The sequence below is a fragment of the Vulpes vulpes genome, chromosome 2 (genome assembly GCF_048418805.1).
Source record: "Vulpes vulpes isolate BD-2025 chromosome 2, VulVul3, whole genome shotgun sequence".
In the NCBI taxonomy this organism is placed as follows: Eukaryota; Metazoa; Chordata; class Mammalia; order Carnivora; family Canidae; genus Vulpes; species Vulpes vulpes.
The window spans coordinates 52,533,879-52,560,680 of record NC_132781.1 but is presented as its reverse complement, the minus strand read 5'-3'; the positions used below and the strand labels follow the sequence as shown (position 1 = coordinate 52,560,680).

At 57.6% G+C, this 26,802-nt stretch overlaps 2 protein-coding genes across 11 annotated transcripts; one reads left to right on the top strand and one right to left on the bottom strand.

Moving 5' to 3' along the window:
* The first annotated feature begins 298 nt into the window (after positions 1-298).
* POMT1 (protein O-mannosyltransferase 1) lies at positions 299-16,640 on the top strand. 8 transcript variants are annotated; one of them, XM_026009541.2, is made up of 21 exons: positions 299-911; positions 1,476-1,627; positions 2,667-2,773; positions 3,130-3,180; positions 3,740-3,886; positions 4,576-4,687; positions 5,056-5,121; positions 5,210-5,303; positions 5,531-5,686; positions 6,818-6,948; positions 7,353-7,448; positions 8,564-8,656; positions 10,224-10,320; positions 11,973-12,065; positions 12,321-12,441; positions 12,800-12,897; positions 13,434-13,547; positions 14,296-14,422; positions 15,140-15,317; positions 15,864-16,051; positions 16,215-16,640. In XM_026009541.2, the coding sequence occupies exons 2-20, from the start codon at positions 1,506-1,508 to the stop codon at positions 16,036-16,038; spliced, it is 2,178 nt and encodes a 725-aa protein (XP_025865326.1). In that variant the 5' UTR covers positions 299-911; positions 1,476-1,505; the 3' UTR covers positions 16,039-16,051; positions 16,215-16,640. The 8 variants fall into 8 exon arrangements, 6 of the variants coding, with proteins under 6 accessions (XP_025865326.1, XP_025865328.1, XP_072604420.1 ...); XM_026009543.2 differs by having other exon boundaries at positions 345-911; positions 1,476-1,830; XR_003236663.2 differs by having other exon boundaries at positions 727-911; positions 15,093-15,317.
* UCK1 (uridine-cytidine kinase 1) lies at positions 16,641-22,395 on the bottom strand. Of its 3 annotated transcripts, none has more exons than XM_072748320.1 (7): positions 22,177-22,395; positions 21,710-21,869; positions 20,769-20,865; positions 20,423-20,565; positions 20,182-20,345; positions 18,378-18,426; positions 16,641-17,856 (listed from the first exon to the last, which is right to left on the bottom strand). In XM_072748320.1, exons 1-7 carry the CDS (start codon positions 22,282-22,284, stop codon positions 17,678-17,680), a joined length of 900 nt encoding a protein of 299 aa, XP_072604421.1. In that variant the 5' UTR covers positions 22,285-22,395; the 3' UTR covers positions 16,641-17,677. The 3 variants fall into 3 exon arrangements, with proteins under 3 accessions (XP_072604421.1, XP_072604422.1, XP_072604423.1); XM_072748321.1 differs by having other exon boundaries at positions 20,251-20,345; XM_072748322.1 differs by lacking the exon at positions 20,182-20,345 and having other exon boundaries at positions 16,643-17,856.
* Positions 22,396-26,802: the final 4,407 nt, after the last annotated feature.

The window sequence follows — 26,802 nt, the reverse complement described above, 5'->3', positions numbered from 1 at the left end:
TGAGATGAACACACACAACACGAAAGGATCGGGAAGAGAGCCTGGGGACAAGGGTGGTCCCGTCGGCTAACCGTCTGGTCCCGCGTTCCTCTGGCCAAAGGCACGGAGTCCCCTGCAGGGCAGGCTCCGCGCGGCGGCTGGGGTGCGGGGATGCGGGGCCCGCGGGAGCCTGGGCGGGGCGGCGGGGCACGCGGGGGGCGGGGCCCGGGGACGGGGGGATGCCGGGGCCCGAGGGAGTCTGGGCGGGGCCCGCGGGGGGCGAGGGGCGGGGCCCGGGGAGGGGACAGAGAGCCGCGGCGGTCCCGACTGCCCGCCCTTCCGAGCACATGCGCACCCCCCGGGCTCCGGGCAGACACCTGCACGCGAGGTGCTCACACACCTAGAGGCCCACGGCTAAGGCCCCACTGTCTTGTTTTTATTTTATTTTTTTTAAATTATTTATTCATGAGAGACAGAGGCAGAAGCAAGCTCCCTGCGGGGAGCCCGATTCGCGACTCGATTCCGGGACTCCTGGATCACGCCCTGGGCTGAAGGCAGACGCCAAACCGCTGAGCCACCCAGGGATGCCCCCGCTGTGTTGTTTTTAAAAGGGGCAGCGGGCTCCTGGAACACCTGGGCCGGTAACGACGTACTAGGAGCGCGCCTCCGCGCCGCCCGGGACCCGGGACCCGGGACCCGGGAGCCCTTCCGGCCCAGGGCGCAGGCGCTGCGCTCCGCTCCGGCCCAGGGCGCAGGCGCGCCGCTGCTGCGTAGGGCTCCGCAGGCACGGCGAGTCGAGCGTCGAGCAGGCGGCCCGTGGGCGGCGCGGAGTGCCGAGCGGCGAGAGCCGCTAACGGTCGGCGCCCTCCTCCCCCGCGGATGCGAGGCGGAGCCGGACGCGGGGAGCCCCTTTGCGGGAACTCGAAACGAGAGTACGTCTGGGGCGCCAGGGACGTGCGAGCGCGGCTTGGGGTGGTGCCGGCGTCCTGCCCGGCGGGCGCGGGCCCGAGGGCAGGCGCGGCCCGGGAGAGGGGGTCGCCGGGAGCCGGACGCGGGCGCCCAGTGTGGCGGCAGCCTCGGGGCCCGCCGGCTCGGAGGCAGCGGGCGCGTCGGCGCGGAAGCGGGGCGCCGGGTGCACACGCACGCTCGGAGAGCGAGGGGCGCCTGGGGCGTGGGCTGCGGCGGGGAGGGGCCGGGGGGGCCGGCCGGGGCCCCGAAGGGCTTCGGGGAGCGCCGCTGGGGCTGGGGCTGGGGCTGGGGCTGGGGCTCTGGTGCTGGCGCCGTGACTTGTTGAGCGGGTGGATATTCAGTCCGGGCGTCCCCGGATTCCCACCTGGCTTGGCTGCCCGTGTCCTGGCTTTGAGCGACCCCACAGAACGCGCGGTTCTTCGTGATGCACCTGAGAGCCGTGGGAATTGCAAAGGCTTTTCCTTGCATCGGTGAGCCCTCGAGGCTGCTGCTTATTTATTGATGCCGCCTCTTCCCTTCTTTTCCAGGGCATCCTCCGGGACCTGCTTCCCTACGGGATGTTGGGATTTTTGAAGCGCCCTGTGGTGGTGACAGCTGACATCAACTTGAATGTTGTGGCTCTGACTGCAGTGGGATTACTGAGCCGCCTGTGGCAGCTCGCCTATCCGAGGGCTGTGGTGTAAGCCAGACAACCCCCTTCAGGGCGAATCGGAAAGAATTGTAAATTTGTTGGTGCATTGGTGACAAAGGCCCTACTGAACAGCAGAAGTGGGAAAGCAGACTTCTAGGCTTCTCAGTGATGGGTGTTTTTGGCAGAGGAGAGGCCGGGTTGTCCCCCTGCTGAGTCCACCTATCCCGTCTTGCCCTGTAGCTCTCTAGCAGGTGAGATCTGGCCCATGAAACAGGTGCAGCAGTCTTAGGTAACCATCTAAAATCAAAGGTGGAGGGTGGAAGATTGATAGATTTGGAAGTGAGTCACCGTCGACCTTCGAGTGTCTTCTTTGTTCCAAGGAGCGATGACTGCTGGCAGGACTACGGGGCCGTTCCCTTTGTGGCTAACGTGCATCCTTTTTGTTTGTTTAACTTTACATCACGGAAAATATTAAATACACACAAAAGTAGGGAGAATAGTTTAATGACACCCTCCCCCCAACCAGTGCATTCATCACTCAGCTTCAGTGGATTTTTTTTTTTGAGGCAAGTCATAAGCAATATGTTTAAGTAATTTGGCGTATTTCTAACATGAGAAATGTTAAAAACTGTATTGAAGTTATCACGCCTAAGAAATTGACAGCTGTATGGACAGTACCATTAAATGTCTGAAAACATTTGTTGCGGTTGGTTTCTGGGTGACTCCCTTTCACACATGCACCTGTTTCCTTTGGTGACCAAGTGTGATTCTGACCCTCAGCCACAGACATAGCCTTGGGTCTGTGAGGCCTTTCAGGAGGCTGCCTGCTAGCGCATCCCTGAATAAAACTAGGGAGGGTAAATAGAGTCTGTGTTGGGCAGACAATCTGAGTGTGTAGCTGGTCTCCTGTCCTTGAGGGTGGATGACGCTGTGCACATATCTTAGTATTTGGGGATACAGTGCAGTTGTGGCAAAAGTTCTGACCTTTGCTGAGCGCTCTCTAACATTGGAAACAGGGACACATTTACCCTTTCGCCGTTGTTTGGTGAAGATTTCTAGTTGAATATCATGTGGGTTTGCTTTTCAGTTTTGATGAAGTATATTATGGGCAGTACATCTCTTTTTACATGAAGCGGATCTTCTTTTTGGATGGCAGTGGACCACCGTTTGGCCACATGCTGCTGGCCTTAGGAGGTAGGATTCACTAGTAAGAGAAGTAGCCCTTTAAAACGTATAAGTGAGGGGTGCCCAGGCTGGCTCAATCAGTGGAATGCGCGACTCTTGATCTTGGGGTTGTGAGTTCAAGTTCCATGCTGGGCATGAAGATTACTTAAAAATAAAGTAAAGCCTATTTATAATACCTAAATAAATAAATAAGTAAAATTGTGGCAATTTATTTTAAAATAATAAAATACAACTCATAAGTGAAATTTCTTGACGGTAGAAGCCACATCTAATTATTTATCATTGTTTCCCCTGTTGCTGCCATGGTTTGGCATTCCCCAACTATTTGCTGAGTGGGATAGTTGCTGACTGATCTTCTGTTTCAGGTTATTTAGGAGGATTCGATGGTAACTTTTTGTGGAACAGGATCGGAGCAGGTAAAAAGTCATTTTCACATCCCTTATTGCTTTGCACGTATTAGAATGGAGAGGTAGTGGCTTTCCTGGGGATTTACAGCTGTGATTTCTTAATCTGTCCAGGGTATGATAGATTTGGTACAAGTGGAAGACCTTTCAAAAGAAAGGTGTGATAAACACCTTAGTGTTTAATCCTAGCATGTATTTTATTCTTAGTTTTCGGAACACATAGCACACTCTACGTGGCATCTGGTTGCAGTTATCTTTTGTACACGTAAATTTTGTACGTTGCTCAGTGTTTTGGGGGGAAAGGTGGAGTCCATTTGTAAACAAGGAAAGCACTAATTTCAGACTTATTAGGCATTGTTTCTGTGCTTAACGAGAGCTGGGTATTGACTACACTTAGGTAATTTCAAAGCTTTTATTTGCAGCTTGCCCACTCTGTTCCTGATGTGGTCCCTAGTTTTGCCAGCTTGCGTTACAGGGTCCATGAACATGATACTGTGTTTGAAAACACACCTGCAGCATAGGAAGGGGGTGGTGCATTGTACGCTCAGCTCTGCTGTGGTTGCCTTTCCAGAATACAGCAGCAATGTGCCCGTGTGGTCTTTGCGCCTGCTGCCAGCCCTCACTGGGGCGTTCTCAATCCCCATGGCCTACCAGATCCTGTTGGAGCTCGGTTTTTCTCACTGCGCTGCCATGGGGGCTGCTCTGCTGATGCTTATCGGTGAGACCTCTGCCTGCTTTGGTGTCACACAGGGAAGAACCCAGCACTGGCCTTGGTTATGTTTCATCGTGCGTCCCAGAGAGCCCGTGGGCTTTGTCTGTGTGGCCCGGCAGGGTCTCCTACTCACAGGATGGAAGGGAGTGTGTCCAGAGTGTCCAGATTTGACTCTGGGAGTCACCCTACTCCCTGGGTGTGGGATGGTGGAACTGTGTGGTCACACACGTGCGGCCGTATAAATCAGGGCTGCCCAAACTGCTACTAGGTGCTCCGCCAGCATCTCCCTCCACCTCCTGCCGAGTCTGGCCCAGGCTTATGAGCAAATGAAACCAAGTTGGATGGGAAGTTAGGCTAGAAAGCAGAATGAGGGTGTGTCAAGTGGCTCCTCTCACTGAGTCCCTGAGCTGGGGTAATGTCTTTACACCCAGGGCAGCCCCACAAAGTTGGTATTCTTTCTGCAAATGAGAAAGGTTCAGTGACTTGCCCAGCATCACACAGGCCTCACTAGGCATGATTCACCCTTGAGAACTTGCCTTCCTGGTTCTAGAGCCCATCCCCTTCCAGCCACCCAACCCTGAACTTCCCATGGCCACATTCTGTGACTTTAGAGTGTGTCCTCTCCATGGGTGCTTCCATCTTCTGCATTTGCCCCTGTGGCCTGACAGCTGACGCGCATGCCCTCTTTCCAACAGAGAACGCTCTCATCACGCAGTCAAGGCTCATGCTTTTGGAGTCAGTGTTAATATTTTTTAATCTACTGGCTGTGCTATCCTACCTGAAGTTCTCCAACTCCCAAAAACACAGGTATGCACAGTGGGACCTGTCCTTCGTAGTTAATGAGAAAGAAGCGTCTGAGTGGCCTGTCGACCTGAGAAGGTCTGAGGGCTTTTCATTTCAGGGAGCTACTTGCAGACTGTCTCTCGTCCTTGGCTCCTGATGTCATAAATATATTCTCACTTTTGTATAAATTAAACTAACCGGGAAAATGTTCTGGCCAAAAAGAAAAATTCTGCTAGGACTAATATTTAGGAGACGAGGGTTCATTTTTCTTGTCCCAACTGTCGGGACAGCCAGCTGACCCTGAGAGATCTGAGAAATGTGCCTTCTTGCGTGATATTTCTCCCGATATTTCACGAACTGTCCCCAGCTTTGCTCTTCTGCTTTGACCCCAGGCCCTTCTCCTTGAGCTGGTGGTTTTGGCTGATGCTGACAGGAGTGGCCTGCTCCTGTGCGGTGGGGTGAGTCTGGTCTGTGGGTCGGAGGCAGCCCTGGCATCCTCCTCGTTCTCTGCCTTATTTTCACGTTTTTTCTCACATGTCTTTTCAGCGTCAAGTACATGGGTATTTTCACATACCTGCTCGTGCTCGCAGTTGCCAGTGTCCATGCCTGGCACCTGATCGGAGACCAGACTCTGTCAAACGTGGGTGTAGCAGTCAGGCGGGACATGTAGCCATCCCCGGGTGGGTGAGGGTCAGTGTGATGGGAGCATCTGGGGAGAAAGGCTTCCCAAGAAGACGGGCCTTCATGAGCCTCCCACCAGCGGCTTCGAGGAGCCCAGAGCTCTGCTGCTGACTCCCTGAGATCCTATGTGAAGTGGGTACACCTTCCCGAGCGGCAGGATGTGACCTGCCCTCTGGCTCCCAGCAGGTCTGTGTGCTCTGTCACCTGCTTGCTCGAGCCGCCGCTCTGCTTGTCATCCCCACCCTCATGTACTTGCTGTTCTTCTACGTCCACTTGATCCTGGTCTACCGCTCTGGGCCCCACGATCAAATCATGTCCAGTGCTTTCCAGGCCAGTCTGGAGGTAAGACGGGGTGCCATGGCCACCTCAGAGAAGGGACAAGAGTAGATTCGGAGTTTTTTATTTTTTAAGATTTTATTTATTTGAGAGAACGTGCACAAGCACGGGGAGGGGTAGAGGGAGAAGCAGACTCCCGCTGAGCGGGAAGCCCGACATGGGGCTGGATCTGGAACCCCAGGATCATGCCCTGAGCTGAAGGCAGGTGCATAATTGACTAAGCCACCCAGGTGCCCCTAGACTCAGATTTTTCTTATGTAAACATCATCAAGGGTTTGCAGGAAAACCAAATCAAGATGTGAAGAAGCTACTGTAGTATTTTTCTAAGCTAATGCTGTGTGTGCTGATGGTATGGAAATAGACGAGGGGGTCAGCTCTTCAGTGTGACCTGCCTCTGGACATCATGAAGTCCTGCAGCCTCGGGACAGGTGCACATGCTTCACAGGACAAGCCAGACTCTGGCGTTCGCTCCTACTGACTCTTGCAGAGATAGTGAAACATACCGATTGGGGTGGTGAGGACAGGAGAGCAGATGGACGCGCTCCTGAGTCCTGGCTCTGCTGACAGCCAGGTGTCCATGTTGGGCAAATTTCTTAGCTCATCCCAATGCTAGTTTCCTCACCTTTTTTTTTTTTTTCTTAAAGATTTATTTATTTAGGAGAATGTGCTCACATGGATGAGCAGGGGGCAGGGCAGAGAGAGAGAGTGAGTCTCCAGCAGGCTGCCTGCTGAGTGTGGAGCCCACTGTGGTATGGGGCTTAATCCTGCCACCCTGAGACCATGACCTGAGCCGAAACCAAGAGTTGGACACTTAACCGACTAAGTCACCCAGGTGCCCCATTTTTAAAAAAAGAGTTATTTGAGAGTCTCTTCTTTACAGGGTTGCTCTTTCTCCAAAGATGCCCAAGCAACTGAGGGTGTGTGTGGAAGGGTGGAGGATGCCTGGCCCTGGAGGCAGCATCCAGTCCACAGCAGCTGTGTTATGATTACAGTAATGTAACCTGAACAGAGTAGGTCCTGCATTGTCATAATGTGACATAATAATGACTGCCACCACCCCGAATACGCCCCCCCCCCCCCCAAGGAGGTGTGCCTGTTGGAGAGGCTCTCACTTGCCACCTTTTGCTTTTGTCTTAGGGAGGACTAGCCCGGATCACGCAGGGTCAGCCCCTGGAGGTGGCCTACGGTTCCCAGGTCACTCTGAAGAATGTCTTTGGCAAACCTGTGCCCTGCTGGCTTCATTCCCACCAGAGCACCTACCCCATGATGTAAGGAAAGTGACCGTTGTAAATAGAAGATCATAACACGTTTGCTTTTTTTTTTTTGTATTTTTGTTGTTACCAGTTTTCTTTGTAAATTTCTGAGACAGACACTGAGCTCTCAGATTCTGATTACCAACGAATCTTGTCATTTCTGTGTATGAAATAGAGCATCTTGAGGGAGCAGAGGGCCCGGGCTGTCACTCATCCGCTCTGTGACTCGCATGCTGAGCACGTTGTTCTGCCTGGAGCGCTGCTTAGGTTCCCGTTGTCCAGTCCTTCCTAGACCCACACTTTGTGCCCATCCCTGTTTTGACCCGGACACTTTGCCGGGTGGTATTTGCAGGAACCTCAAGAGAAAGGCTAATTGCCGCGCACACCAGACGCAGTGTTGTGTTGATTCCTTCACACAGATACGAGAACGGCCGAGGCAGCTCGCACCAGCAGCAGGTGACCTGTTACCCCTTCAAAGACGTCAACAACTGGTGGATCGTGAAGGATCCCGGGAGGTGCGTGCAGGTCCTGGGTCTCTAGAGTGGGGCTCACCTCGTGGCCCCCTCTCCCTGTACGTTTCCTCCCTGGAAGCTTCGAGAGCAGCTCTGCGCTGATGAGCCCATGGTCAAGGGGTTGGATGCTTCCTCAGTGAACTGCCCACCCAGTATCTCCCCTGGGTACTCCCCAGGCACATCCCAGACAAACTCTCCTCTGCCAGCGCTCCCTGTGCTTCCCCCCGTCCCCAGGCATCCCCTTGCTGAGGCCTCAGACAGAAGACTCCCTGGTCTCTGGACTCCACCTGCAGAGGAGATCTCGAGCCATCCTGGCCTCCGTCTCTACCACCTGCCGCCTCCCCAACTCTCTCCTCCCACTCCAGCTTTGCGGCCCTGCGTGGTCTTTTAAAATGTCACTTGTGGCAGGTCATGGTCCTGCTGAAAGGCTGAAACCCTTCCTAGCTTCCATTGCCCCTCCAGGGTCATCCAGACCCCTGGTGGTGGCCTGCAGCTCCCAGCCTCCTTCCCCTCTCCGCACCTGGCCCATGCTCACAGTGCTCCCCCTGCCCCGCGTTTCTGCTGCCCCTCAGGCTGGAACGGTCCTGCCTAGCCGACTCCTTAAAACCTGACGGTCCCCTCCTCTGGGAGGCTGCCTTGGCCGCCCTCCTCCCCGTCGTGGCTCCTGCGTCCATCGCAGTATAGCCAGGATGGCTGATGAGCACGCTGTCTTGTCTGTCGTGTTTGCCACTTCCTGTAGTAACACAAGGGTGGCGGGCTGTCTCTGGCTGTTTGACCATGTTGGCACCACCCTGAGGGGCCCACAGTACACTTGTGTGGACAAAAGAGTCCACGTGTTAGAAGGATTTCTGGGGGGCACGGCTGTGCTTGTCACTGTGCCGTCTGTAGACACCCAGCAACCATAATGTGGTGATGGCGCACAGGAGTCCCTTTCTGAAGCTTGGAAAGAGACCTTGGGTTTCAGAAAGGAGTTTAGGAAACGTGTGTGTTTTGTTTTTATGTGAATTGATCTCGCATAAGGCACCGGTTGAGTGGGCCAGACTGGCCCTGATGGGAGAATGCGGGTGTCGTTATGTTGTGCGGCACGCGTGCCAGCCTGCCGGCCTCTGTCTCCGCAGGCACCAGCTAGTGGTGAACAACCCCCCGAGGCCCGTGCGGCACGGGGACGTGGTGCAGCTGGTGCACGGCATGACCACCCGCTTCCTCAACACGTGAGTGCCTGCCCTCACCCTCTTCCCTCGCTTGGGTGCTCCCCTGGGGTTCTCTGTCCAGAGCACAGCCCGCCCCCTGCTGCAGGCCCCACGGCTGTTCTTGCTGCCTTGGGGCAGACCTGCACTGTGGCCTGCGATTGATGGGTGCTCAGGGTCTAGAGGGCCCCCCAGTGAGGGCAGCACAGGGCGAGTAGGCCGGAAATGGAGCCTTAGCGGGGTAGCCTGGGAGCTCCCATGGAGGGGTCCACCCCGCAGTGGGAAGCCCAGTGGGGGAAGCTTTGATAGACAAGGGGGAGCACGGGAGTGCTGCTCACACAAAAGGAAGTGCAGGTGCTTCCATAAGGTTGAATCCCTTACCGTGTATGTGAATTCAAGAAGGATTTCGATCCTGGCTAATTAGGGTCAGGAAGGGTCTTTCAGTGTGGGTTCTTGACCCTTACCTGACCTGAGCTATCTCTGCATATAGACATTCCTGGGCCACCACCCAGCTTCTTGGGTCATCTCACGGCTCCTCCTAACTCCCAGATTGTGCCCCAAGTCCCCACTTCCTGTGAAAGCCACCAGCAGGCTCCTGGCCTCTGGCCTCCTTCTCCCTGGAAAGAGCCAGTTGCCCAGCCACCACCCCAGTTCCTCTCTTTCTTCCTTGCCCTCCCGCCATGGCCCAGTCCACGCGGGATCCCTGTGCCCCGACTTCGTGCCTCTGTGCCCCTCACCCCACAGCGGCACCCTGGGAACACACACAGTCTACAGGCCCGGCCTCATTTCTTGGCCGAAAGTTCTCCAGTGATTTCTACTCAGAATAACGTCCCTACTTCTCCTGGGCTGCAGGCCCCTTGGGATCTGGGACCTTGACTCCAGGGCCCTGGTCGCCCTGCTGTCCCAAAGTGATCGAGTGCAGCTCCCGTGGGCCAGGAGTGTTCTTGACTCACTTGCTGTAGTCACACGTCAGCTGAAATGTCCCCTCAAAGCCTTTCCTGGGTGCTTTGGTTTTATTGGTAGCGCCACATAGCCCGGCACTGTCTTGTACCTGCGTGAAGGTCCCTGCCCATAAGGACTGTCTTTGCTCACCATGGGGTCTTCAGCTCCTCCCTAGCGCTTGGCGCAAAGTAGGATAAAGTGTAACAGCCGAGTGAATGAGGGAGGTGGGTATTTGTGGACATTGGAGGTCGCCGACCCCGAGGGCACCTTGCCCCCGACGGCATTCCCAGTACTGCGGATGGTTCCAAGGCCCAGCTGTCAGGGGACTGCTGGGTGCGCGTCCTCGTGCTCCCAGGACAGGGGGCACCCTGCTCTGAGGCCTGATTTGTTGTTCTGTGGTGGAACAGCGACACCCACCTAGTGCAGATTCCTGTCTCTTGGACAGCACATCACATGTCCTCTTCCCTGAGGTGTGGTTCCCAGGGAGCCACTGCCGTCTCAGTGTCTCGTGTATCAGCATGGCATCAGGTGGCGCCCTTGGGTCCGAGTGCTCTGTCAGGCTGAGCTGGCTCCAGTTCTGAAAAGTGGATTTTCCCCCCAAGGCCTACTGAGTGAGGAGCTCCGTCCACAAGACTGTTTGGTTTTGCAGGCACGACGTGGCAGCGCCCCTGAGCCCCCACTCGCAGGAGGTGTCCTGCTACGTTGATTACAACATCTCCATGCCCTCCCAGAACCTCTGGAGACTGGTGAGTCCCCACCGGAAGCCCGTCATGCCGGCCATCAGGGACACATCCTTTCTCACACAAGATGTTCAAAACCACTGTTGAGAATAATTGTCATTCAGATGTGCAATTAGTGATTTTTTAGCCCATAAAAAAGTCCTCCATGTTTTTGTGGGGAGCAGAGAGCTCCTATCTGGGAGGGATGAGTTTGTGGAACGGCTGGTTGGTGTTCCCATGGCCTTCGTGGCCTGCCAGGTGAAGGTTCCCTCTGACTTGGTGGCTCATTCACTGAACCCACAGGGTCAGGGCCCCCGGCCACTTCCCCTCTTGTAAAGCCTGGTGTGAACCAGCACCCTGGTCCCAGGGTCTCCCCAGGGACGGCTTGGGGCTCCAGCCAGGGTGGTTCCTTGGGGTTGCACTTCCCTGAGGCAGCCAGGCCTATGAGGGCCTTTCCTCGAGCGTCCAGGGGCACATGCTGCTCCCAGAGTCCCTCTCCAGGCCTGCACGCGGCGTCCTGGGAGAGCCGGCAGGAGGAAAGAGTGCTGTTCCTGGGCCCGGGCGCCACTGTGAGTTCACGGACGGGCACAGCCACAGCTCCCGTCAGTGAGCACGTTAACATGCTGGGGCCTGTCCCTGACGAGAGGCTGGCTCTCCTTCCATCCTTCCAGCCTCCGACTGCCGCAGCAGCTGCCCACCCCACACCAGCCTCCCTGTCCCCCTTCAGGTTCTCTCAGTATGACTGGCACGGTGTGCTCAGCGGCCCCCCAGCAGAGCCAGGGCGCAAGGCTGCCGTTGGACTGTGTGTGGGGGTGGGGGGCACCTTCTCTGTGCTGCACGTGCCTGCCTCCCTTCTGGTTCTCCCCTGTCTCCTTGGCTGTCCCCGTGGGACGGAGCACTGTGCTCCTAGGCCTGGTCCCTGGGAGCTCTCCCAGGGGACTTCTACTGAGTGTCCCACCCACTGCCCTTCTGCCATCCTGTGGTCTGTGGCTGATTCTTCCTCCTCCTCCTCCTCCTCCTCCTCCCCTGACTCCTCTTCCACCCTTTCCCTCTTCCCCCTCCTCTCCTTCCCCTCCCCCTCCCTCCTTCCCCTCCTTTCCCTCCTTTTCCCTCCCCCTTCCTCCTCCCTCTCCCCCTTCCTCCCTCTCCTCACTCCTCCTCACCTTCAGCCCCACAAGCCCCACATCTCAGGAACTGCAGCTCACTTAGCAAGGAGGGAGGATGGCTGACGCAGGGTGTGCCTGTGGCCAGGCCACCTGCATGCTCCTACCGAGCCCATGGGTCCTCTGGTTCTCGCCCACAGCCACACGTGCTCACACATCATCGCAGGGCTGTGAGAAGTTAAGATAGGACAAGGCCAAGTGCTCTCACAGTGTTAGTGAGAGCCCCCTCACCACGGGGGGCCCCCTCCGAAGTCACCTCTTGGGGACCACCTCTGACCCTCGTCCAGACTGTGCATTTGTCAGAGAAGGCAGGGTGGTGCCCCCACCCCCGGCCACACCAGCACCTTGCTGTGTGGGTGTCCCGGCACAAGGCCAGGGGTGCCATCCTGTCAGCTCCCCGGAGCTCAGCCCCTGATCTCAGACCTGGGCAGCGGCGTCGTCTGATGACTGGTCCTCACTTGATACATAAGGAAATTGGGGAAAGAAGGGGCTCATCCACAGGACCTATTTTTACAGGACATTGTAAACCGAGAATCCGACACAGAGGTTTGGAAGACCATCTTGTCCGAGGTCCGCCTGGTGCACGTGAACACCTCTGCCATCCTAAAGGTAAAAGGGCACCGTGTTGGGCTTGCCCGTCTTGGCTGGGGGCTCACAAAATCAGTTTAGTGGATCCTACATCCATGTTTCCTGCACTCAGGAGGGCTTTAACTGCTCAGAACTGAATCTGGAACGCAGCAAGGGCCGCAGAGGGGAGGCTGCCACCCTCGCTGGCTGTGGACAAAGTGACCGGGTGGCCGGGCTGGGGACGAGCTGGGGCCTGGGGCCTCCACGTCATACCCTATCTCCCCCTGGTTTTGCCAGCTGAGCGGGGCACACCTCCCAGACTGGGGGTTCCAGCAGCTGGAGGTCGTTGGGGAGAAGCTGTCCCGGGGCTACCACGAGAGCATGGTGTGGAATGTGGAGGAACATCGATATGGCAAAAGTGAGTCGGTTCAGCCCACGGGCTTGCCGTTGCTGCTGCTATACCGAGATGCCACCCCCGCGGGCTGTGGTTCTGGGGGGACCAGACACGCTGTCCATGCTCTGCTGAGCTGAGCCTGAAACAAGCGAAGCTGTCACTCTGAGGTCTCGCCACCAGAAGGCAGTACAAGCTGAGCTTTCCCAGTGAAAAGATCTGGATTTGATGGGTGCCATCCCGCGTGTGGTGGGGAAAGCCAAAGGGAGTCATGTGGGGTCGGTTGGAAAAGTGGGAAGTTGGCTTTGCTCCAGGCTGACAGCTTCTGTTGTGAGCCCCCTGACTTTCCGCTCCTGTGTTCTTTTGGGTCACCTCTTTCTGTTAGGCCAGGAGCAAAAGGAGAGGGAGCTGGAGCTGCACTCACCGGCGCAGATGGACGTCAGCAGAAACCTAAGCTTCATGGCCAGGTTCCTGGAGCTGCAGGTGAGGCGGGGCAGCATGGCTCTGCCTGGGCAAGCTGGCTCCTCTCCAGACAGAGCACTGTGCTCAGCAGAGCCCCTCCCTTCCCGTCGTCAGCCTTTACACTGGGACGTGGCCGGGCAGGGAGGGTTCCTCTCCCCTGCCATTAGTGGCCAGCACCACTCTGCTGGCCCCGGGCCTGTGGCTTTGCGGGCACAGTAGTCAGGAACCAGGCGATGTTGCGTTGCCACATGGCCAAAGTATGTTTGGAACCCCCCCAGGTCAGGTCAGAGTGCACCAGCGTCAACATGATGGAGCGCTAGAGAGGTCAGGATCGGAATCTCGGGGTCCTGAATCTAATAGCATCCTCAGCACCAAGTTCAATCCCTTACCCCGCCCGCAGTCAGGGTGTTGGGGGCCTGGGGACTAGGGCTCAGCTGCCACCTGGGCTACATGATCCAGATGAATGTGAAATTGGATACCCCAGCCCCTCAGACAGGCCCCTGAGCAAGGACGATGTCCGGCTGGCCACTCGACTTCAGCCTCTGGCCTTCTTGCAGTGGAGGATGCTTACGGCAAAGAGTGATGACTCAGAGCACAAGTACAGCTCCTCGCCGTTGGACTGGGTCACCCTGGACACCAGCATTGCCTACTGGCTGCACCCCAGGACCAGCGTAAGTGGGCGCTGGTGCAGGCTGCAGGTCGAGCGCTCGCTGGAGACTCCCCTGGCGTGAAGAGCAGCCCTGCCTCCACCCTGGCCCTCGCTGTCTCCAGGCCCTGCCTAATGGATGGGGCAGCACAGGGCCAGTACTCCCGTCAGATGTGAGGAGTAAGGTCCTGACACGTCTGCGTGGTGAGGGAAACCGGGCTTTACCGCTTTGGGGGAGCACACTGTTCCCCCTTTACTGACAAAGTGGTTTTTAAAATTATCCCTCTTTAATTTTGTGCAGAGCGTGAGCAGCTGAGTTCATCAGAGCTTTGTCACATCTGCGTTGTCCCTCTTCACTCGCAGAACGAACAGGCCTGGAGCTGGCACTTGGCGCTCCACAGATACTCCCCAAATGAGTTCACACTGAAAACGCTCCCCTTTCTCTGCCCCACCCCCATCGCCTGCAGTGGAGACACAGTCACAATCACTGGCTGTGAAGCTGAGTCCTTAGGCCCTGGGTTAGCCGTCTGCGAGCAGCTGTTGTTAAAGCAAGAATGTCAGCTACTCCCAGTTGTGTTTCCACTTACAGAATCGAGGACCTTAGCACTTTTCCTGGGGGAGTCTCATTGGGAATAGCCACGTCCATCAGCCGTGGGCTGGAGGCCCAGCCTGCACCCATGTTTCGGCTGAAGGCTGGCAAGCAGGCGAGCGTCATCGAGGGTTTGTCCCTCTGAGTGGCCGGTGGCCAACGGTGCCTCCCGCTGCCCTCACAGGCTCAGATCCACCTGCTTGGAAACATTGTGATCTGGGCTTCGGCCAGCCTCGCCATGGTGGTCTACGTCCTGCTCTTCTTCTGGTACCTGCTCAGACGCCGAAGGAGTATCTGCGACATCCCTGAGGGTTAGTGCAGCTTGCTTTTGATGGGCGACAGCCCAGCCTCACTCAGCAGGAGCCTGTGCCTTAAGGCGACCTTGTTTCCTCGTGGAAGGAGCTTAAATCTATTTTTATCTCCCTAGAGACAAAATGTTGCCGTTGTATTCCCACACTGTTAGAGGCTTCTTTGGGGAAATGCAAGGACCAGGCAGGGATTGCTGTGACCCCAGGATGTGAGCACAGCCTTAGCACTTGCACGCTCTGGAATGGCTGGATGGCAGAGAGGGGCCAGCGGGTGCCAAGTTACTCGGGTGGCGGTGGTTTATATAACAGAAACCACTGCAGACCATCTTGAGACAAAAGGAATAAAGACTCAGGGCAGGGTGGGCCCCAAAGGCCTCGGGAGCAGTGTGGCACCGTGCCTACTCTTCCTGCTGATGCCCGCCTCAGTGGGTGAGGCGGGTGCACAGATACAGACCCTCACAGTCCGGCTCCGGCCCCACTTGCTGCTGATCCTGGCAGAGCTGGGGTCCCCAGGAGGCTGGTACGGTGCAGGGGTTCTGGATGGTGAGGACCCTGCAGGAAGCCACAGGAGGTCCTTACATCACTGGAAGGGGCGGGAGGTGGGGGAAATGGAGAGTGAGTGTCCCTCAAGGATGTTGAAAGCAGCTCGTGGGACTGGCCGATATCTTTGCAGGGAGGCCCTGGCCGGCAGCACTGGCTCAGGGCGGCCTCCTCCCGCAGATTCCTGGCTGCGCTGGGTGCTGGCCGGGGCTCTGTGTGCCGGCGGCTGGGCAGTGAACTACCTCCCCTTCTTCATGATGGAGAAGACGCTCTTCCTCTACCACTACCTTCCCGCGCTCACCTTCCAGATCCTCCTGCTCCCTGTGGTCTTGCAGCATGTCAGTGACCACCTGTGCAGGTACAGGGCCTGCATAGCCACACCTCTCCGGGGGCACCGGCTCCAGGGGAGTCCTCAGTGTTGACTTGGGTGTGGCGTGGAAGGGCTTAAGGTCACAGAGGAGGCACAGGGGAGGAAGGTGTGGCTGGCTGGGGGGGCTGGGAGAGCAGGGGGTGCTGTGGGAGATGGGGAAGGGTGCTTATGGCCCTGGGACAGCCAGTGGAATTGGCCAGGTTGCATGGTGTGCAGTAGAACTGAACCAGAAAGCTTTGTAAACAAACCAGAGTGAGTTCTGGAAGCTGGACCAAAGGGGGTGGCCTCAGCATATTGGGGGGCCAGGAGTTACAGAGCCTCTCAGGAGGGCTGCAATATGATCATGTTAGGTACAGGGACACTACTCTGGCATCCAAGTGCAGATGGGAGATTCTGGAAGATGCACAGGGAGGGTCACATTCAGTGCATCAGGCAGGGGTGAGAAGGGTGGAAAGGCAGGGGCTGTGTGCACATCGTGGTGAGGAGGAGCCACGTCCCACGTCCCACGTCCCCATGCTCTGCTGGTGCCCGCAGGTCCCAGCTCCTGAGGAGCCTCTTCAGCGCCCTGGTCGTGGCCTGGTACTCCTGTGCCTGTCACGTGTTCAACACCCTGCGCCCACTGACCTATGGGGACAAGTCACTCTCACCCAGTGAACTCAAGGCCCTTCGCTGGAAAGACAGCTGGGACATCTTGATCCGGAAACACTAGCAGGACACAAACGGTAAAAGTGGGGGCTGGGGTCAGGCGAGGTAGAGTGGTCGTTCGTAAACGTGTTCATCTTTGACAGTTGCCCCAAAGCCTGGCGGACTGGCTGGGCTATGGTGGTTTTATTCTTCAGTCTGCTGATAGGCGGGCAGTTTTGAGCCAAGTTTCTGTTTTCCCAGGTGGTAAAGAACACGCCCCTGCATTCACTGCCACTAGAGCCCCCTGAACCAGGGCACATGGAGGGCTAGCAAAGGACTTGTAACAGACACCAGAAGGCAGCGGGCAGCCGTGGGGTGAGTTAGCGCTGAAGCTGCTGAGGCCCCAGTCCTGGTGTTGGGCCTGGTCCCCTCCCTGGGCGCCCACTGGATCCAATGCTGAGCCATAGCTGTCTCTGCTCCGAGTGACAGGCCTTTGATTCTGATCCCTGCACAAAGACCCTGGTGCACCTCAGTGCCGCCGACTCTTGGCCCTTGCCCCCTGCCCCCGCGAGACTTGGCTGGGACGCACGAGCCAGCAGCACTTCCAGCAGGCAGGACTTGTCACCCTTACATGTCCTTGTCCTAACTCTGTCTTCTGTGTACAATTAAAAAGGGGACAAACTGGCATCGGTGTTTGATGTTATTTATTGATGCGCTCTCCAAGAGGGCACAGAGCTCGGCCAAACTCAACTGAGGTCCTATCTGTGTAACTACACTTAGTACTCGATAGAAGGAAACCAGGATCGCCCATGCAGGTTGGCCGGGGGGGCAACAGGAAAGTGTCACTTTCACACACACAGTGCCGTCTGGGAGGGAGACAAACCAGGACAACGCAGACCGCAGGCACCGTTCGTGCAGCTATGGACTTGGTGTGTGCAAGGAGGCCAGCTGGCTTTGGACGGCATGCCCCGGATGGGCCCAGGCTACCCCAGCGAAGCCCTGTCCACATAGCTCCTCCAGCCCCGGAGGCCCAAGCAGGCCTGTGTGTGGACACGGCACCCAGCAGCCTGCGTCCCGCCCTGCTTGAGGGAGCAGGTGCTGCCTCCCGCGTCTGATACTGGTTAAGGAGAGCTTGTTTCCCAGGGCTCCTTCCTTGGCTCCTGCCTTGGCGCACAGCCCGGGAGAAAGGAAAGCTCCTGTAGCTCCTTCCATCAGTGTGTGCCACACTGGATCACACCCGCTGGTGGGGCACGAAACTCGGTTACTAGGTCACAACTAACACGGTAAATAACGAAACATTCGCACGTGTAACAAGGGGGGAGGGAGACATGACGTACTCTCTCTTCAAACCTCTGCTTCAGTCACGTGTGGGAACCAGATCATGCTAGAATCTCTCTTGCTCTAGGTTGGTGTCACAGACGCCAGGACAGCCACAGTGTGCAGGCTTGTGCCCCATGTCCCCAAGAGGCGTGACAGGCTCAGCACACATTCTGTGGCGTTTCCCAGTAACTCAGACTTTTAACTGCCTTAACGTGAGGAAGCAGGTGAAAATAGGGGGCCTGCCAACATCCCGCCAAGCATGAGGAACGGGAGGTCTGCCCGCATCAGGGAGGACCCTGTGATCCTCGCACCACCCTGTCTGTACCGTATGATGCCGAGAAGAAGCAGCGGCAGCGTCTATGGGGCGGGTGGGCCAGACCCTGAGCATGGCTTATCGGGGTTCCTCAGTGGGGTCTGCTGCTGGACTCCAAGTGCGATCGCTTGCCAGAGGTCAGCACCCCAGGGCGGTCTCCGGGCTCAGGGAAGGTCCTCTTGTAGCTCCGCCCATTGGACCCTCGGTGCCACTTGCAGATGTCGCCGCTCAGGATGTCCTGGATGTGCTGCACGATCAGGTTGATGGCCACTGTAGCAAAGACAAGCACGCTTAGCCACATCCGCTCCCTGTTGGGGCCTCCGGGCCAGCAAGCCACCTGCGGCCGGCTCACCAGGCTGCACCTTCCCACGGTGCTCAGGGCCGGGGGCACAGGCCCCCCTGGGAGGCTTCCCCAGGGCACCAAGTCTTGGCACACAGAAAAACTCGTGTCAGGGAAGGAGCACGACGTTCCTGACCTGGTCTGTGAGGCTTTCTGTCAACCAAGAGCCTGGGTAAAATACTTTCTGCTCACAAGTGAGTCCCTGTCAACATAAATATCTGTTTCCGGGTTTACTGAGATGTAGCTGACAAACAAGAGGAGGTCAGTTAAAAGTGTACAATATGCAATTTAAAAATATATTTTTTAGGTATTCTTTAAACCTGTGCCATAAACGTCTGCAGATAGGTGACCCTCATCACCTCAGCGTAACTGCTGGCACAGGGCAAGGTCTGCTTCGGGGCTCTGGGGAGCTGATTGAGGAGTCGGGGCCGCTCTTAGGCCCGATTCTTACCCATGTTGTCGACCCCCCGAGGGATGATCACATCCGCATACTTCTTGGTCTGCAAGGCAAAAAGGATCCTGTGAGGATCTGTCCCCTCAGGGCCTTCTGGCTCTGGGATGCTAGACTCACTGGAGGGACAGCAGCCCTGGGGGTGGCAGACAGGTGGGGGGGGGGGGTGGCGGGAGGCAGGGGTGAGGCAGGAGGAGAAGCTGGGGCAGCCAGAAAAGACGTGTTTCTCTCCTGGCATCTCCGAAATGCTCCCGGCTTGTGCTTTTCTGGAACCCCACCGCAGGAACAGTTCTCTGCGTTAACGATTCACTGAGCCAAGTGACGTGTGGCATCCTCTTGCAACACATGACCTCCTTCCTCTGCACTAGGAACCTTTCTGCAAGAAGCCTGGAGCAGTGAGCAGCTCAGGCAGCAGCAAACGCCCTGGACAGCAGAGCCAGGCCATCTGTGGTACCTGGCCCGCACTCACACCTGCTCCCCGGCAGGTGCTCTACTAGGTAAAGGCAGGGAGAAATACCAGGAAGAATGGGTCACCAAGGGGACTCCAAAGGGATGTTACTGAGGGGGACACACCTCATTCAGGCAAAGCCAAGGGAGAGGAAAAGGAAGCGGTCTGAGTGGAGTGTGGCGGGTGTGTGGACCAGGATCGAGAAAGCCCTGAGCCACACAGGCAGGTGGGGACCCAATCCCAGGGCAGCTGTGTCTGCGGGCAGCAGGGACCCACAGAAGACATGGGCACAAGAGGGCCAGGGCTGGCTCTGGTGGGGTTGGCCAGGGCGGGAGAAGGGCTGTAGGGGTGAGGGAGGGACACCATCACCCTGGCTGGACTCGGTGTGTGGGAAGTGTGAGGATGGTGCTGGGGCCCAGCCCACACCCAGGGTCACCCAGGGTCACCAGGTCGGACTGGGTTGTCCAGAGTTTGACTCTAAACTACTTGCTCTGCCAAATGTCTTTCTGCGACTAACAGTACGATTATCAACGTACTTTTCCCATCATTTTCTAGATGCTTCAGAGAACACGAGTGTAAAGTAACAAACGTTCTCTACCAACAGCGGCAGACAGCACTGCTGTCCTCGACTGAGGCAGGAAGCTGCTTCTGCTTCCCTTGTGCTGTATTTTACTTTGAAGAAGCAAAACGTTGGGACACCTGGGTGGCTCAGTGGTTGAGCGTCTGCCTTTGGCACAGGGCGTGATCCCAGGTCCTGGGATCGAGTCCTGCATTGGGCTCCCCGCAGGGAGCCTGCCTCTCCCTCCCCCTGTGTCTCTGCCTCTCTCTATGTCTCTCATGAATAAATAAATAAAATCTTAAAAAAAAGTTAAGTTTCCCTTTCTGGCTTCCTGTAAGTCCTAGATTATTTAGCAAGAGCTGGAAAGCGGAGGGAAAGAGGTGGCTACAGGACCCCGGGTGCCAGCCCAGAGCAGCCTGTAGACACATGCAGCGTGGGTGAGGTCAGCAAGTGCCCACGACATGCCAGGGACGTGCCCATGGGCCGTGAACAGACCCAACCCCCCACGCACTTGGGCTCTGCCCCATCCTGAGGGGGCATGCAGAGCGCAAAGAGCCCCCCCCGGGCAGAAGTGCCCTAGGGAGCGGGAAGCAGGCGGGCTGGGAGAAGAAGGGCCTCGGGGTGACCCTGGGCAAGGCCTGCAGCAGGAAGGTGAGCTGCATGGACGCAAGGGCGCGGAGGAAGGGAGACCTACAGACAACGCCCCCAGAGCCAAGCCCAGGCCCTGCGAGGGGGTGTCACAAGCAAACTTCTCCGCTCATAAATCAGACCCTGTTCACCCGTAATTCAGCGCTCACAGGACAGGGCGCCGAGAGTCCTCTTGAAAAGGGAGAAAAGGAGGCTCCCCAAGTAAGCGAGAGGGGTACCGGCAGGCAGAACTCTTCGAAGGCTGGCTTGACGAAGGTGGTGTACTGGGTCAGGATCTGCTCCAGGTCCCTCCCGCGATGCACATCCCGGAGAACTGAGGCAGGAGGGAGGCAGTCAGGGCTGGCGGCCAGCCTCGTCCAGGGGCACGGGGGGCCCCCGCAGCCATCCTACCTCTTCTCGACAGCCTGACGTCGGAGTCCGTGTCCACGAAGAGGCGCAGGTGAAACATGTCCCGGACCTCCTGGCTGTAGAACACCAAGATGCCCTCGAACAGGACCACATCTGCAGGGTACACCACTGTGGTCTCCGCTAACCTGGGAGGCGAGACCAGGACACGGGTGCCGCTGCAGGACATGCGGAAGGTGGGGGCCCAGGTGCCATCGCTCTAGTCCCCCACCCCCACCCCAGGGTACTGACTGCGGAGGGGGACATGTCACAGCACGGGGGAAGGCTGTGCACAGAAACCACCAGGGCAAGGCTGCTGCACAGCCCCTCTCCCAGGAGTCACTGTGCTCACCTTGAATGGGTCACAAAATCATAGGTTGGGACCTCGACTGTTTTGCCCTCCACGATGTTCTTCAGAGTCCTGTGCATCAAGTCATTATCAAAGGCATCTGCAGGAATGGAACCAGAGGCAAGGCTATCCAGGTGTCCTTGTGCTGGGGACGGGAGCGAACTTCCTCTGCGTCTGGGTCAGGCAGCCCAGCGACCCTCGGGAACATGTGGACTTGAGAGTGTGTCCCCCCCCCCCCCCCCAGTTCACATTCGCAGGGCCACCCACCCGGGCTGCTATCCTACACAGAAGTTTGGAACTGGGCATTTCCTGCTCGGCCTGCACTGGGAGGTAGGTGGGTTAGGCACCTGCTTCTATTTCTGGGAACTAACCACGGACTGGTGCTCCTCAGGCCTTTCCCCCACCATGTCCCCCAAGAAAGAAATGAGGATGGGAGCCTCATTCCACAGGGTGGAATCTTCTAGCAGTGCCAGGCAAGGACAGGCTGGCTCTTTCCCCTCATCTATCTGCCCCATTTGCACCTGCCCCTGATCAAGCCAGACCAGACCTGGCCCTCTTGTTTACCCACTGCCTGCCCAGCTCCCCTCTCAAGGACTCTGCCCAGGAGCAGGTGGGGAAATGCCCTGCTGTACACAAAGGACCCCAAACAGCAGGAAGGTGGGGGACTTTCTCTGTGACTTCATGGCAGAGCAGTGGTCCCCACGGCCCCTCCAACAGCAAAGACTTCCTGACTGGCTCCGACTGCGGGAGCCAGCAGCTCCCGCCGGGCCACTCAGGGCGCAGAGAACCAGGCAAAGTTCTTTCTGACCTAACGGCACCGCCTGCTCCAGCTCCAACTCAGGCCACCTCAGAAATCTCATGGCACCACTGGGGTCTCTCTGCATCCCCCGCCAACCCCTTGGTCTCTCCCCCTCCCTCACTCCCCTCAGGGTCCTCTGCTGCACCTGGGTGGTCGAAATTGTACTGTCCCTTCAACGCCTTGGCCTTCTGCTCTGGGGTCAGGACCTTGTAGAACCTGTCTTGACTCAGGATGACCAGCTTCCGCTGCCGGTGGTCCACTTCGTTCTGGCCCAGCAGCTCCATGATCTTCTCGCACACGGTGGACTGGGAACACACGGGATTCCCGCCTGGCCCTGCTGCGCCTGCCCGGGGCTGCCTCCGGACCTGACCCACCGGCCCCGGGGCCGCCCGGGACGCACTGGCAGCGGCAGCCCGCGCCCGGGGCCCGGAGGGGCGAGGCCCGCGGGGAGGCCGGGGGCCCGAGGGCAGCGCCCCCGCCCGCCGCCCGGCCGGGTCCGCCGCCACGGCCGCAGCCCCCGCCCCCCGCCCCCCGCCCCCGCCCTGCAGGAGGCGGGGCCGTCCGCCCGGGGGCCCGAGGGTCGGGGGTCGCACCGGCCCCGCCGGCCCTTACCTTCCCGCTCGCGGTGCCGCCGCTCACCCCGATCAGGAAGGGCCGCTGGTGAGGGCGGTCCGCCTCCGTTGCGGCGGCCTCGCAGTCGCCGCCTCCAGCCGAAGCCATCCCGGGCTCCGCCCGCCCGCATCGGCTTCCCGACTCCCGCCGCCGCCCCGAAGCAGCCGCCGCCCCCCGCCCGGGGCTCCACGTCCGGGAGGCGCGCGGCGCGGCGGCGGGAGCGCGCGGGGCAAGGCGGGAGTTGTAGTCCGAGGCGACGGAGGGCGCTGCGCCTGCGCGGGGCAGGCCGGCTCACCTGCGGCTGGGCGGTGCTCGGCCCGGCGCCGCAGCTCTGCGGTGGGAGCCGGGGGGAGCCGGGGGGAGCCGCTGCGCAGCGCAGCTCGGGGGTTTGCACGCTCGCGGCGGCCTCTGCAGCGGCGGCGGAGACCGCGAAGTTCCCTCCGTCCGCGCTCCTGGGGCCTGGGGCGTCGGGGATGACCCCCCGCCCAGGGAGAGCCCGGCCGGGGCAAGGGTAGCGCCAGGGCCGCAAGTCAGCACCCTGAGCCCGGAGTCGGAAACTCCCCGACTTCACGGCCTCGCGGGCGGCCACCCCGAGAGCGCGGCGGGGCTCCTGCTCCCACCCCGCGTCCTCCCCGACGGCGCGGCCGCCTGGCGCTGCCTCCCTCACCCGCTGCAGCCGGGCCTCCTTCGGGGCGGACCGTTTCCTAACGCCCCCATCCCCGCCTTCGGGGTTCCCCGCCGCCCCTGCAGCAGGTGTCGCCTCCTTAACCTCCTGAGCACGGGCTGCTGACAACCATGACCTCTGACTCCAGGCTGTGAGACCCAGCCTGCTGGATACCCCTGACCCCGCGGCACCTGCACAGAGAGGGTAAATGCTGATGGGTTCAAATTGTGTATTTCCCCAAAGCACCAACACTGTAGACGCAGCTCCTAATGCCCTGGGAGCCCTGCCTGAATATTTGATGAAGCATGAAATCGAGAGATCACAGTAAGTGCAGACACCAGGCAATGTCGCTGTTGATGTAACTTCAGAGGCACTAACCCATCTCAGGAGGGGCTACGGGCAGCGTCTGCTGATCAGGGGGCAGGGGTGCAAGGGGACTGGGACCTCCTGAGTCTGTGACCTGGACAGACTGAAGAGGATGAGGGAGCATGAGAGGAAATCACACAGGAGCTTAAGACAGGGAGGACTGGGGATCCCTGGGTGGCTCAGCGGTTTGGCACCTGCCTTTGGCCCAGGGCACGATCCTGGAGACCCGGGATCGAGTCCCACGTCGGGCTCCCTGCATGGAGCCTGCTTCTCTCTCTGCCTCTCTCTGTGTGTCTCTCATGAATAAATAAATAAAATCTTTTAAAAAAAAGATTTTATTTATTTGAGGGATGCCTGTGTGGCTCAGTGGTTGAGCATCTTGCCTTCAGCTCAGGTCGTGATCCCAGTCGGGGGATCAAGTCCTGCATCGGGCTCCCTGTGAGAAACCTACTTCTCCCTCTCTCTCTGTGTGTGTCTCTCATGAATAAATAAATAAAATCTTTTTTTTATTTGAGAGGGAGAGTGTATGAGAGAGAGAGGACACGAGCAGGGTGAGGCAGAGGGAGACCCAGGCTCCCTGCTGAGTGGGGAGCCCAATGTAGGATTTGATCCCAGGATCCCGGGATCACAACCTAAGCCAGAAGCAGACACTTAACTGACGGAGTCACCCAGGCGCCCCTGATAAGCTGCTTTTATGCCGAAAGCACACCAAGGGCTTGCTGTGGACCCGGCCCTGAGGCGGAGCCTGGTCTGCGTGTTCTTCCATTCTGTATTCGTCTCTTTGGCATCCATTCCTCACAGGGCCAATTACATTAACTATATTTTCATATTTTCTTGGTATTCTTGATGCTCTGGCCTCGGGGACCCTATAGGCCCGGGGAGACTGCCCTCCAAGGCTAACTGGTTCTCGGAGACCACAAAGCCAGTGCGTCTTTCACCCGCAAGCCGGCCAGTCCCCAATCACTGCTTCTCTGACTCTCACCGACTGCCCCCAAGCCTCAGGCCTGGACCCTTCCTCCCCACTGTCGCATCCTTCCCCTTGGAGGGCTAACTCCTCCCAGCAGCCCTCTCCAGCTGGACGAAGCGGGGCCCGTCTAGGTCCTCAGAGGCCTGGGCATTTCTCCTGGGCGGGGGGGGCCCTCCCGACACAGCTGCAGGTAAGCTGTGGATTCTGCAATTGCTTGATGCTGGTCTGCAGAGCAGAAGCCCCACGAGGGCAGGCCCCGGCTGGCTCGCTGGGCTGAGCCTCCCCTCCCCACGGTAAATGTTTGTTGTCGCTGGATTGGGCACAGGGTTGAGCAACCTTTGGGTTTCTCAGAAGCAAATGAGGCAGGACTGGTAAAAGGAACCCTCTGGAATTCTCTGCCCCTGTCCTCCTCCTCGCCCTCCCCCTGCCCTCCAAGGCTGCCTTCCTTCCCCACCCCCTTTGCCGGCCCAATCACCTGCAAAAATGTCCATTCATTCCAAGTAGATCTTTAAGCTTTTATTTATTTTTTTAAAGATTTTATTTATTTATTCATGAGAGACACAGAGAGAGAGGCAGAGGCACAGGCAGAGGGAGAAGCAGGTGCCTCACCAGGAGCCCAGTGTGGCACTTGATTCCAGGACCCCAGGGATCATGACCTGAGCCAAAGGCAGATGCTCAACCACTGAACCACCCAGGCATCCCTCTAAGCTTTTATTGAACACAGGCTGGTACTCAACACTTAAAGAGCTGACCAGGTGTCAGTTTTTTGGTAAATTTTTTTTTTTAATTTGAGAGAGAGCATGTGCACAAGCAGGAGGAGGGGCAGAGGGAGAAGCAGAGTCCCGCTGAGCAGGGAGCCCCTCATGGGGCCCCATCCCAGGACCCTGGGAACATGACCTGAGTTGAAAGCAGACACTTAACTGACTGAGCCACCCAGGTTCCCATGTTTTTATTTTTTAAAAGATTTATTTATTTGAGAAAGAGCGAGAGAGCACGTGCACAAGCGGCGGGGGGTGGGGGGGGAAGCAGAGGGAGAGAGAGAGAATCCTCAAGTAGACTTCCTGTTAGTGGAGCTTGTTCCCAGGACCTTGAGATTGTGACCTGAACCAAAATAACCATCAGGGCCACTTAACTGACTGAGCACCCAGGTGCCCCAGGAGCCCGTGTGTGAAGAAGCATTTACTCCATCTCCCTAATCTTAGAAGTAACCCATGCTCATTGCAGAAAATGTGTGTGTGTGCATGCACACACACACGCACACTGAAATCACCCCTTGCCCGGGGAAGGCAGTGGTTTCATATTCCAGCGCTGATCCCCTGGTCCCCCAGGGCTGTGAGTAGACAGTGAGATGATAAACAAGGTTTGGTTCCATATCTTACACAATCATGTAATCGTGATTTTTACACAATCGTATAGCCTTACAATATGGCTACTATTATTATTGCATTTTCCTGATGGGGAAACTGAGGCACAGAGACATCATCACATGGCTGGCCCAAGGCTTCCAGTCAAGATTGCCGAGCTAGTAGGTATAGAAAGTCAACACACCCCTATCCACACCCATGCACCCTCCCAACACTGAGAAGTGCATAATCTCTGTTTTAAGACAGGGAAATATGACAGCCAGGCCCTTGAATGAGGAAGGTCCTCGTAAGCAGGGGTTGGAGCCAAGCTGCCCGTGGGGGGACCAGGACCAGACTATGCTTTGGGGGTGGGAGTCAAAGCCACTTGCTCTCTGCATACAGCTGGAGCCTGAAAGAGACTGCCCTTTGGTGAACGTGAGCCAACCACGATACCCGTGGCTCTGGGTAGAGTCACCCCTAAGAAAGTGGAACCCTGGGGGTGCATTGCACATGGCCACGCATGTGGAGCAGAAGCCCCAGAGGAGACACTACTGTAAAACGGTCCATGGCGGTGACTTTGGTGAGGATCCATGGAGGCCGACGCAGAAATGTCTCATGTCCTAGGGTGCCTTGAGAAGATGCAGGCTAACTCACACGGTGACAAAGGCCCTGGGGGTACCTGCCACATGCGGAACAGTCCCCTGATGTGGCAGAGGGGCCCTGTCATGTCTGAGGAACTAGTGACAGCACACCGATTTGGAAAGATTTTTATTTATTTTTTTATTTTTAAAGATTTTATTTATTCATGAGAGAGACACACACACACACAGAGAGAGAGAGAGAGAGAGAGGCTGAGACACAGGCAGAGGGAGAAGCAGGCTCCATGCAAGGAGCCTGATGTGGGACTTGATCCTGGTTCCCCAGGATCACACCCTGGGCTGCAGGCGGCGCTAAACCACTGCGCCACTGGGGCTGCCCTGGAAAGATTTTTAAAAGAGGTCTAGAAAAGTGAAGGCATAGCAACTAAATGCAGCGCCCAGTCCTGGAGAGGATTCCATGCTGGGAAAATGTGCCAGGAAAGCCTTACCCGCCATGTGTGTCACCCGTGCAACTTTTCCCTGAGTCTGAAATTACTTTCAAGTGAAGAGTTTAAAACCACTCTTCAAGTGAAGAGTTTAAAACCATTGGAAGAGGAAGCACGTGGAGGCACGTGCCTCCTGGGTACCTGGGTGGCAGGGCACCTGGGTGGCTCAGTCAGTGAAGTGTCTGCCTCCTGCTCAGTGGGG

Excerpts from the sequence above, each read along its gene's own strand:
- UCK1 (XM_072748320.1), bottom strand. The coding sequence starts at position 22,284 with ATGGCTTCGGCTGGAGGCGGCGACTGCGAGGCCGCCGCAACGGAGGCG. Across the intron at positions 20,566-20,768 it reads GATTTTGTGACCCATTCAAG|GTTAGCGGAGACCACAGTGG; the intron begins GTGAGCACAGTG and ends CTCGCCTCCCAG. Across the intron at positions 20,346-20,422 it reads CGTCAGGCTGTCGAGAAGAG|TTCTCCGGGATGTGCATCGC; the intron begins GTAGGATGGCTG and ends CTCCTGCCTCAG.
- POMT1 (XM_026009541.2), top strand. The coding sequence starts at position 1,506 with ATGTTGGGATTTTTGAAGCGCCCTGTGGTGGTGACAGCTGACATCAAC. Across the intron at positions 5,687-6,817 it reads CTTTCCAGGCCAGTCTGGAG|GGAGGACTAGCCCGGATCAC; the intron begins GTAAGACGGGGT and ends CTTTTGTCTTAG. Across the intron at positions 8,657-10,223 it reads ACCACCCGCTTCCTCAACAC|GCACGACGTGGCAGCGCCCC; the intron begins GTGAGTGCCTGC and ends TTGGTTTTGCAG.